This window comes from Belonocnema kinseyi, chromosome 1 (assembly GCF_010883055.1).
Source record: "Belonocnema kinseyi isolate 2016_QV_RU_SX_M_011 chromosome 1, B_treatae_v1, whole genome shotgun sequence".
Classification (NCBI taxonomy): Eukaryota; Metazoa; Arthropoda; class Insecta; order Hymenoptera; family Cynipidae; genus Belonocnema; species Belonocnema kinseyi.
Window position 1 is genome coordinate 85,573,252 of NC_046657.1, and position 12,614 is coordinate 85,585,865.

The window sequence follows — 12,614 nt, forward strand, 5'->3', positions numbered from 1 at the left end:
CAAAATGCAGTACCTAAACGTACTTTATTGTACTCTAATACATTTTCCAAAGTTTCAGCTCGATATTTTATTTATAAAAAAAAGTTCTTAGGTTTAAAAAAAACATTCAGTGAACTGAAAAAGTGAGGTCGGTAATATAGGTATTTAGCTGTGACACATGCCCTTAAGTGTCTTTTTATAGAAAGTCTCTGAATTTTGCAAGATTTTTTTTAAAATCCCTGTCTTTTCCGTGATTTCCAGGTAATCCCTGACTCAAGATATATACGATATGCATAAATAAATAAAAATTCAACTATCTGGTTAAAAATTCAAAACTTTTATGGAAAATTCATGTATTTTGCTGCAAACTAATTTACTTTATTTCATAATTTTTAAATTTATCTGCTATATCATCAGAGATTGTACCTTACCGACAGTAGATCAACCCTCCAAACCATGAAGGCAGAAAATATACACAATATCGATCAAGTTAAGAATCTTCAATAACAGAAAATGCTTAACGTCTTAATAAGACTAGATGGAAAATAATATTTTTAAATTAAAATTAAAATTATTTCTTGAAAAAAAGATCCTACTCCTTCTTTGCTCCATTGGGAATCGAACCACAAAACTTCTGATCAGAAGTTTTGTGGTTCTTTTTTGAGGTTCTTTCTTTGTGGTTTACTACTATTACTTTTTATATTTTTGTTAGTAATTTATTTTCCTTTTATTTATATTCATATTTATGTTTTTACAGTAGCGTCCTCTTGACGATCATATTTTCAGTTAAAAATGTTATTTGGTTAAAAATTCGTCTCCTTGGGTTGAAAATTTAAATATTTTGGTAGAAAATTAATTCTTTGTTAAAAATTCATATTTTGGTCGTGAAAATTTAGCTGAACTCTTTCTGGGTTGGAAATTCAACAATGTTTTGAAAATTCGCCTTTTTGGTTTAAAAAGTCATCAGTTTTAACGGAAATTTGATCTTTTTGGGATGAAAATGCAACTGTTTGGTTAAAAAATATTTTTCTCTGGTTGTGGCTTAAACTATTCTGTTAAAAATTCTTCTTTCCTAGCTGAATTCAACTCATTTTTAATACAAAATTCAAATCTTTTCTCGGTAAAATATCTTCCATTACATTATTCGTTGAAAAATCATATTTTTTGGTTGAGCATTGAACTACTACGAAAAAGGTTGAACCGCTTTGTTAAAAAATCATTTTTTTGTTGTTGAAGATTTATCATTTTAGGTGAAAATTAATCTCTTTCTTGAAAGTTTAACTATTTATTTAAAATTTGTATTTTTTAAACGGAAAATTCAACCTCTTGGTTAACAGTTTAACTGCTTATTTGAAAAATGGATATTAGTTTGAAAATTCAACTACATGGTTAAAAATTTAACAATTTCGTTAGAAGCCAAAGTATTTTTGTTATAACTTCAATATTATATTGTCGAATTTTTAATCTTATTTTGTTTCAAATAAATACATCAATTTTAAATTTGTAATTTTGAGTTAAAAATTGTTTTTCTCAGTTAAAAAAAATTATGTGTTATATTTGTTACAATATTAAAATGCTGGTCTTTAAATATTAATGTTCGGAGAAAATTAAAACAAAATCGGGAATTAAAAAAAAAAAGTTTTGCAGCCACACACATTCCGGAATCTTAAAAAAATCAATGAAAAATCACTCTTTATCAAACTTGTTGAATAAAAGTCTAATAGACAAATAGAGTGATCCGGTGATAAATATAGTATTTCCTTTTGTAATAATCGTTTATTAGGTTTGATTCTAACTTTTTGATTGACGGCGGTCACCTCTTTGCTCTGTAGGGTCAATCTACCATAATTTACTACTATTCCTTTCAATTCGAGATCAACGACTCGCGACCACAATAACTTGATGTGCGTGTCAAAGAAAGTGACCGTGTCACTTGGCCTAGGCTATGAGACATTGAAACAATTCTCATACTTTCATATTCATCACGAGACTTGTCCTTCAATTAATTCCCAAGAATTTAATTCAATTTTTTATTTTAAAATTACTTCAGAAACATTTATTATCTGAACAATTTTTTTATATTTAAAAATGAGTACTAATTAATACAAATTTCGATTTTGAAACGATTACTTCGGACAAATAATTTTTGAAGAACAAGGAAAAAGTCTGCCCCTACCCGGATTTTAACCGGGAGCGCCACTATTGGTGAGTGAAGCACGTTGGTTGGTCGTCGATAGTGGCGTTCTCGGTTCAAATCCGGCTCGAAGCATATTTTTTCTTGTTAGAAAAAAATGATTTGTCCGAAGTAACCGCCTTTAGGTTGAAATTTGGATGAATTAGAAATAATTTTGATGTCAAAACGGTTACTTTGGACAAATAATTCGGACGACGGAAAAATAAAAAAAAAAATAAAATAAAAATTTCCGACACTAGAAAACTCCCGAAAAATTAAATTTCCAAAATTATAAAACTGCCGAAATATAAAAACCCCGAGTCGTAAAATTCCTAAATAATAAATTTTCTGACAGTTTATAAATTATAATATTACGGAATTTTAAAATTCCCGACAGAAAGTTGCCGAATTATGAAAACACTCAAATTAAAACAATTTAAAAATTGTTTTTTTAATCAATATTATTTGTTCATTTAAAATAGAAGTTTAATATTTCTGTCAAAGAGCAACAATTTTTTAATAGCTTAAGGCCATGTGACGAGTGGGTCACGTGACCAGATTCCTACCTTACACTCACTTTTTTATTTCCCAATTTATTTTCACACGAAGCGCCACATCGAGTTGAAAACTTGGGATAATAAATAAGAAGCACTACGAAAGGTGGGTCTGGTCCTAAATTTGAATAATTATGAAAAAAGAAAAAAAAATTATGTACAACAAAAAACTTTGTTCATAAATATACAAATTAAAGACCAGACCCGCCATTCTTAGTACTTCTTGTTTAATATCCCAAATTTTCAAATCGATGTGGCGTTTTGTGTGATAATAATTTGGGGAAAAAAGTGGCGGTAAGGTAGGAATCTGGTTACGTGACCCACTCATTACATGGCCTTAATATTTTTTAAATTATTGTTTGAATTGAAAATAACAAAAGTTGAAGAAAACATATTTCTGGATTTAAAGTTTTTTGCAATAATGTGCTTAGTATATAAAAAAATATTACAAAAAGTTCTTAGGAATAGAATTGTTAATTAAAAGAAAAGAATAATAATTAAACTTCGAGCTAAATTAGTGTTGAACTGAATCCTGCAAAGTTTGTTTGAAAAATTTAATTGAGTCTGTAGAGATAATAAGGGAGAAATTTCTTTTTTGTTTCAGGTGCACGTGTTTTTAAATATTTTTTTTATACAATTTTTATACAATTTTTCTACAATTATTTTTACTTTAAATTAAAAAAATAATTTAAAAAGAAAATAAATTGAGTATCCAAAAAAAGAATTTGTACCAAAATATTTCATGATTGTATTCGTAATTAATAAATATGATTTATTAATAAAGAAACAATTTTTTAAATTATTTAGCATCGATAAATTTTTTAGTTTCGACAATTTTGATATATCGAATATTTTATAAATCGGCAATTTTCTTTTGGCAATTTGATTATGCGAGAATATTCAAATTGGAAAGATTTTAAGAACTCACTTAAGCAACTTAAAGAAAAAAGTTTAACTACCTAGTAATAAATGACATTTTAAACAAAAATTATCATAACATTTTATTTTTTCACAAAAAATTATTGTTTGAAATAATTTATGTAAAGCACGAAGGTTTTAGTAAGTTTTCTCTGAAAGGATATTTTGAAGTATAAAATAATGAACGATAAAAAAAGTCAGAGAAGGCATTTTTTGGGAATCGCGTTTTTTCAAATCAAAATTTTTTGTTTAATAACATAAAAATAACCTTTTCTTTCATTTATTTTTTAAGATTTTGGAATCTTCGCACCATATAAAATTTCAAATAAAAAAATTACTCCATGATACTAAGAATGCTTTAAAGTCGAATTCCTCATTAAAGGCATTTTTCGCCTTTTCTATAGATTTTTGCGTTTAGGATTTTTTTCTCCTTTCTTATAGATTTTTGCAACATTTATGTTGAAGATTTTGGAATCCTAAAACTATTTAAAATCGCAAATAATTAAAATAAAATTACTCAATGATTCTGAGGATGATTTCAAGTCAAACTTGTAAGTTAACGAAATTTTTTCTATTTTTTAAATATATTTTTGCAAAATTTTCTGCAAAAGATTATGGAATCTTCAAATGTTATAAAATCTGCAATAATTTATAAAAATTTAATCAATTATTCTGAGGATGCGTTTAAGTCTAAATTACACGTTTAGAAAAATCGTACATAATATAAAACCTCTAATAAATGAAACGAAAAATTTTAATGGTCCTGACGATGCTTTCAAGTCAAAATTGTACCCTGTGGAAATTCTTTCGCTTTTTTTTTATAGATTTTTGCAATACTTATATTGAAGATTCTGAAATCTTTAACTTTTGTAAGTAATTCCAAAAATTCGCGAACGATTTAAAACAAATTTGTTTATAACAAAAATTTCATAAATGTGAAGAGTTTTTGAAAAAAAATCAAAATGTTGTGATCAAAAACATGAAAACTAACCTGTCCTTTGAAATCTTCACACGATATATAGTCTCAAATAATTAAAGAAAAATTACTCAATGACACTGAGGATGCTTTCAAGTCAACATTTTGCTTTGGGGAAATTGTTGAACTTTTTAAACTAGATTTTTGCAATATTAACATGGAAGAATCTGGAATATTCACACGGTATAAAATTCCCAATAATAAAAAAAAACTCTGTGATTCTGAGAATGTTTGCAAGTCAGAGTTGTAAGTTGAGAAAGTTTTTCGCTTTCTCTATAGATTTTTGCACTATTTATATGGAAGATTCTAGAATCTTCACACGATATAAAATCTCCAACAATTAAAACAAAAATAGTGAAATGATTCTGAGGATGCTTCTAAGTCAAAATCGTACGTTTACGAAATTTTTTCTTTTTTTTAAATAAATTTTTAAAATATTTACATTGAAGATTCTGAAATCCTCACATAATATAAAATCTGCAATAAATAAAAAAAAACGCTTTTTTATAATTTTTTTCTATATGTATTTATATTCAAGATTCGGAAATCTTCAGCTATTGAAAGTAATTCTACAATAGGAAAATGATTTAGAATAAATTTGTTGATAAAAAAAATTTGGAATGAAAAGAATAATTATAGTAGAAAACGAAAGTGGTATCAGGAACTGAAATTGAGATCTGTGATCTGCTGATTTCATTTTCACTCTCATCACTTAGCTACTCGAGAGAAAAGGGAAAAGGACCTCTCATTATACTCACAAGTGATACTGCTATCAAATTAATAATTAGACACCGTGACTGCAAGGTCGCTGCATTAATTGTAACTAAATACCTCATCGCATGTTACTTTGAAGAGAAAAGTTTCGCCAAACAAAAACAAAAGCCTGGCTCTACTTGTTTAAAAAGGTTTACTTACCCGAGTTAATAAAACTATTCGCTTTTAGAAACTAATTTTCTCTAGGCAACTCATATTTTTCACACCAAAAAATTTTTTATGAAAACTAGGATTGTTTTTATTTTCTAAATTGTTTAGTAAAGTGCTATACGTGATATAAAAATTAGAATATTAATCAACATTAATATTTTTATATCGTTATCATTCCGAATCTGTTTCAGGGCTTTAAACTTTTTTTGAAACGTTTGGGAATAATCCAGAAATTGGTAAAATATTCCCGCTTTTTATTTCTTTTAATTCTTTTGAATTTACCAAGAATTCTTTCATATTTCCTCGAAGACCGCGGAATTCAATAGAATTTTTTCGGATTATAAAAATGTTCTTTGATTTACCTAAATTATTGAATTCGTCTAAATTCCATCGAATTCTCTTGAATTTCTTTCAATTCTTCTAACACTGAAAACTGAAATTAATGAAATATATTTAGTTTTTTAAATTAATTTGAATTTGTTTGGAATTCATCTTGAATTTTTATTATTTTATCTTGAATTCCTTAAATTCTACTTAAATTTTTTTTTATTCAACTTGCATTTTGTTAAATCATTTTAATTTGGATTTTTAGATTTTTTGTAATAAACTTGAATTAATTTGGAATTTGTCGTGAATCCTAACTAATTTATCCTAAATTCTTAAAAATTTAATTAATTTTTTAAAATTTAATCTTCATTTTGTTAAGTCACTTGAATTCTTCTAAATTCACTTAATTCTACTCAAATCATTGATTTTTTTTTTACACCCTGAAGTCTTTTAAACTAAACTTACAGTTTTAGGCATTTCAACCAATTATATTGAATTTACTTGTAATTTTCTCAATTTATTTCAAATGTATTGAATTTTAAAAGTATTCTTAATTGTTTTCAATTCCCTATAATTTTTATGAATTTTATAGAATTTTTCTAAATCATTCCAATTTCACTGAAATCAGCAGAATATTTTGGTTTAATTGTTTTAACTTATTTAAATTCCTTTCGAAATGACCGTGCATTTTTGGTTGTTGTAATTTTTTTGCTTATGCAATTCTTTCATTTGTTTTGAATTCTTTGGAATTTTCAATCTTTTTTTTAACTGTCGCTGAATTATTTTTAATTGACTTGAATTCTTCTAAGTTCACTCTCTTCTTGAATTCTTAGACATTTTATCAAATTTGTTTGAATTCATTTTGGGTTCTTATGAATTTTATGATTCATGTTCACTAATTCTATGCGCTTCCATTTATCTGAATTCATTGGACTTTTTTCGGATATTCTATTTAATTTCTTCGAATTCTTCTAAATTCACTTCAGTTTTACTGAAATCAACGAAACATTTTTTAATTTTTTCAATTAAATTTAATTAATTTGGAATTTAACTCGATCCATATTAATGTATCCTGAATTCTTTTCAATTCACTTGTATTTTTTAAATCCAAATTTAATAAATTCAAATAATTTTTTTTCTGTTTTTGAATTGTTTTGAAATTTACTTGAATTATGAAAAAAATCTATTGGAATTTCCAAGAATGTTCGCTTCCATTTTACTCAATTTGATGCAAATTTGCTTATTTTTGTCAATTGTATTTTTTAAAATTCTTCTGAATTACATCACAGTCGCTTGAATTCTCTTTAATTCTGTTAAATTCATAAAAATTTCACTTAAATTAGTGAAAAATTTTAATTAAATGTGTTTAAATTATATAAATTCATTTGGAATTCACCCTGAATTCTTTTAAATACTCTTGTATTTTTTTATTTTAAGCTGCATTTTTAAACTACTTGATTTTTGTAATTTAACCTAAATTTATAAGCCACTTGAATTTCTCAAAATTTTACGTGATTTTTTAAGCCACTTCAATATCTCAAATTTAACTTGAATTTTGAGGCCACTTGAATTTTTTAAATTAAACCTCAATTTTTAAGCCACCTGAATATTTTAAAGTCAATCTGAATTTGTAAGCTACTTAAATTTTATGAACCTGAAATTTCAAGCCGCTACTTGAATTTATAAAATTTAACTTCATTTTTTTTATTCAACCTGAATTTTTAAGCCGTTTGAATTTTTGCAATTTAACATTTATTGTGTATACAATTTCAATTTCAATACAATTTCAATTTTTTTAGCCTGCATATTTTAGCCACATACATTTTTCTAAATTTATGAAATTCAAATAATTGTTTAAAATTTTTTGAATTGCTTTTAATTCGCTTAAATTATTTTAAAAATCACCGTTACTTTTCATGAATTCTGTCGAATTCTTCTCATTTCCCTTAAATTTATTTAAATCCACCAAATTTTAACTTAAATCATTGACTTGAAAAAAATGAATTCATCTAAATTCGGTTGAATTCAACCTGATTTCTCTTAACTTTTACTTTTTTCAGTTATAAAGAATTTAAATAATTTTGTTAGTTTTGTTTAATCGTATTAATTCAAATTCTTATGAATTGCATACAATTCTCTTGAATTCCTTTGAATTGTCATAGATTCAATTTAATTTTACTGAAAGCAGTGGAATATTTTGATTGTAAATTATTGTTCACTCATTTGAATTAATTTCAAATTCACTTGAATTCTTTTAGATTCACTTCAATTGCTCTAAATTTACTCAATTCTTACATGAAATTGTTTAAATCCATTTAATTTAGTTAAGTGAATTTAAACCTTTTTTTTTAAATTAATCCAGAAGTCTTTTAAGCTTACCTTTAATTCTTAGGCATTTTATGAAATTATTTTTAATTCCCTATAAATCGTTTTGAATTTTGTTTAAACTCACCTTCATTTTAAATGAATTTTATCGAATTCTTCTAATTTTCCTTAATTTCCTTGAAATTGATTTAAATTTTATTTAACTCTTTGGTTTATTTTCTGCATTGCCCCTGCATTTGTTAAAATTCATCTAGAATTCTTATCAATTTTATTTAATTATTTTTTATTCTTTTGAAACTAAAAGACTATTAGTCACACTGTTAATGCACATTAGTTACGTTTAGTCAATTTTAGTCACGTTTTTGGTTAGATATTATATAAAATATTATTTATTTATTACAAAAAATCTATTTTCTATAGTTTTGAAGATTCCAGATCGCGGAAAATTGTCCAGCATATTCTTAAATATATATGTAGAACGACGATTTTAAAAAAGTTTATGGAACATTCCGGTATCTTCAGAAATTACTTACTATTTAAGCTTTCAGTATTGAATTATTGCTTAGCTTTTAATATGATATTTTTTGTAATTATTGTTTAGTTTCTAAGTCACAATTTTTAATTACTGCTTAGATTTTAAGTTATTTTTAAGTTTGCATTCATTTTGAATCATTTTTCATCTTGAGATATTAATTTAGAAACGATTGCAAAAATATATTACTTCGAAAATAAAATGAAATTAATTGTGGAAAACATTCCAAATCTTTTATACGACCTTTTTATTTATGCTTCTCTGTTTTTAGAACTTCTTTATATTCATTTAAATTAGAACCAGTATGGTCTGCATGTTTTTTGAAATTGCTTAACAGTTCTGTTTTTTTACAAAAGCATCTTAAAGAACAAAAAATTTAGACATAATAGTTTTCAGCAGTTAATTTTTGTCGATCAAATTTAAAAAAAAATCTATTTTAATTTTTTTATTGCTTTTTCCATTTTAATCATCTAATCTCCGCTTGCCTGTTACGAGCTTTTTATTTCTTTTTTACAGACGGACGAAAAAAGAAAAAAGAACCCAAGGAACCTAAACATAGAAAGCAAAAAGCAAAAATTGAGCGTATGTAAAAATTAATTTTTCGTAGTCAGAATTAACAAAAGTTTTAGGGATGGGCATGTATTATTTTTCTACAAATTTTTATTTGCACGAGAGCTGCTTTAAATCATTATTTTTTTTATCAGTGTAATTTTTTATGGGATTATTATTTATCGCTTGGCTTAAAAACGCTACATTTTTCGCATTATTAAATTAGAGTTTATAATAAATACATAATTACCAAACAGAATTGTGCGTTAATTTATTTATCTAATATTTTTTTCTACATGTTTTATTAATAAATTCGTATCTCAAATGAAAAAAGGAAGTTGTGTTTTACAAACAAATAAAATTGGGCCTCAAATACATGTTCAACTCTTTCAAGTAGCGAATTACTAACCCAACCTTGGACTTATATCCAAATAAATGAATTACAACATTTAATTATTCAGGAAAGCATAACTTAATCATAAATTCAAATCACGTTTTCTTTTTTATTCCAATCTTGTAAGTCGACAAAACATATTTTTTATATTATTAGTTTGGAAAAATACCAGAAATTGTTGGAACGAATGAAAATTCCTGAAAAATAAAATTCTCATCACTTTAAAATTCTCGAATAATAAAATAAATAAAATAATATAATAAAATAATAAAATAAAATTTTTTAAATAAATATTATTTATTTATTAATGATACAAAATAAAAATATTTTATTTGAATTTGAAGATTCTTTTTATTGTTATTTTTTTAATGAACAATTCGATTTCTGAGATAATTTTTTTTTTAATTTAAAAAAAATACCGGGCACATTTTCCAACAAAATTTTTCAAACAGAAATATATTTGTACAATTATTGTTGTTTTAAATGCAAACAATTATTTTTTTAAACTTCAAGAAAAAAAATGTTCTGCTTTAAAAATATTTATTTATTTATTTTTTTTAATAAGTACATAGTATCTGTTAGGAAAAAATTTTCCTCATTGTTTAAATTTGAGAATTTTCTAGTTCGAATATTTTATAATTTGGCAATTTTCTGTCCGGAATTTTATGATGGGGAGATTTTCAAATTAGAACTTTTATTTTTGGGCATTTTTCATTCGTCCCCAAAATGTTATTTCTTATCTTACCTGGTGCTGGGAAGTACTATTTTAGAATATTGACGCACTGATTATCGTCATTAAATAAGTTAATTATTATTAATTATTAGGATAATTTCATTTTTAATTGACTTTTACAATTTATGTATTGAAAATTGCAGTTACATTGACTTCCGATCTCGAAGTCAGCTGAAGAATAACTGACCAGTAGAATGAACCGGGGGCTTTGTTTACTGAAAATTTTTTTCAGGGGTTGCAACCCTCATGTGAACCGAAACGTGGGTCACGCAACGCTGCACAAAACCAGGAACGGTTTTAAGTTTCTATATGTAAAGGAAATAAGTAACAAAAATATATTCTCGCAATACAATATTATTTTGATTAAAGAAATACTGCATTTAAGTTTCTGAAATTATAAGAATTAAAATTAAAAATAAACAATAATTATAAATTATTAAATTTGTAATAAATTTAGTTTTTATGTAAATAGGGACCAAAAATACCGATAGAATCAAGGAATGACTGAAGAATCCCGAAAAATTAAATTCCCGTCAATTTAAAATTCCCGATTAATACAGTTCCAGAATTGGAGAATTCCCGAATAATAACATTCCCGAATCAGAAAATTGCCGAGCGATAAGGAACGACTAAAAAATCCCGAAATATAAAATTCCAGACACTGCAAAATTCCCGAATTGGGAAATTCCAACCCAAAAAATTCTCGAACAATTTATAATATTACCGAATTGGAAAATTCTGAACATTTTTTAATATTATCGAATTTTAAAATTATCGAATTATAAAATACTCACCTAAAAATTAACGAGTTATAAAATATTCGAACTGAAAAATTACAGAATTTAAATTATTTAATTAGTTGACTTTTTATTTAATTTATTTTAATAATTCTTTTCCCGTGTGTTTTATAATTCGAGAATTTCCTATTTCGTATACTTTATAATTCGGCAATTGCGTTTTGTGAATTTTATTATTCGGGAGTTTTCCAATTCGGTAATTTTCCAATTTGGGAATTTTATTTTTTGGGAATTTTATTATTAGGGAATTTTTCAATTCAGGAATATTCTAATTCGGGAAATTTATTAAATCTAAAATTTTCAATTCGGCAATTTTCCAATTTGGGAATTTTATGATTCGGTAATTTTCCAATTCAGGATTTTTATTATCTGAAAATTTTCCAATTTTAGACTTTTATTATTCTGAAATTTTCTTATTTTAGAATTTTATTTTTCGGGATTTTTTCAAATCGGGAACTTTATTATTCTGGAATTTCATTGTTCGGAAATTTTATTCGGAAATTTTTCAGTTCTAGAATTTCCGAATCCGGGAATCCTGAAATATATTTTTTTTCAATTATTGTGATTTTAAATTCAAGCAATAATTGAAGAAACTTTAAATATTAAAAAAAAGAATTTTTATTCAAATATTTGATTCTTGCATTTAAAAAATTAAATGATATTTATAAAACGAACATTTTAATTGTTTAAGTTAAGGAATTTCATAATTCGAGAATTATATTGCCGAGTATTTATAATTCGGCAATTTTCTGTAGTGAATTTCCCAATTCCAATTTATCATTTTTTTTCAGTCGCCCTGAAGTAAATACCGAATATAAATTTCAAATGAAAGAAATTTCAAATTACAGAAAATAAATATTTATATAAAGTTTTTGTGATTTAGTGATTTCTTTAAATGAACAATTTGGAACTGAAGATAAAAATAAATGAAATTTGAGAATTTGATGTGAAGATAAATATTTATGGTGATTTCTTATTGCGTGTCTGATTGTTGTTTTATTTAACGATTTGATTACCTTTTCGTGAAACCAGAGGAGAATTAAATGCCAGTTCAACATGCAATGATATACGAAAAAAAAATGTATATGATTGGCGAAATCTCTTCAATGTTCTCTACTATTTCTTATTTGTGTAAATTAAATCTTACTGATTTATATTAACTTTTTAAAATAATTTCAGTTATTCGAATTTTTTATTTAATTTATTTCAATTTTATCACGGTGAAAAATTACGAAGCTAAAATTGAAAACATTTCAAAATTTCTCATTTCTTCCCGATTTTTTAAAACTTTGACAACAGTTTAATGATTTTTTTTAATCTAATAATTTGACTATCAATACAGTCTGTCAAGTTAAAGCGTGGGTGGCTTTACTCGCAGTCGGTAAGGTGTATCGACATGATTTTGGTGTCAAAATATTAAGAAGAGCTCCCTC

General features: G+C 25.2%; 2 protein-coding genes across 5 annotated transcripts in view; one reads left to right on the forward strand and one right to left on the reverse strand.

The window, feature by feature from the left end:
- LOC117167036 (calcium uniporter protein, mitochondrial) overlaps nucleotides 1-12,614 on the forward strand; it is a 186,002-nt gene that overhangs the window by 109,588 nt on the left and 63,800 nt on the right. Inside the window, exon 3 of one of the 2 annotated variants that reach the window (XM_033351601.1) lies at nucleotides 9,225-9,290. The exons of the other annotated variant lie outside the window; for it this stretch is intronic. Coding sequence (XP_033207492.1) covers nucleotides 9,225-9,290 — 66 coding nt within the window. The remainder of the gene's footprint in view (nucleotides 1-9,224; nucleotides 9,291-12,614) is intronic. 2 annotated transcript variants of the gene reach the window in all.
- Nucleotides 1-12,614, reverse strand: part of LOC117167020 (protein javelin) — a 97,958-nt gene that overhangs the window by 42,481 nt on the left and 42,863 nt on the right. The window lies entirely within an intron of this gene.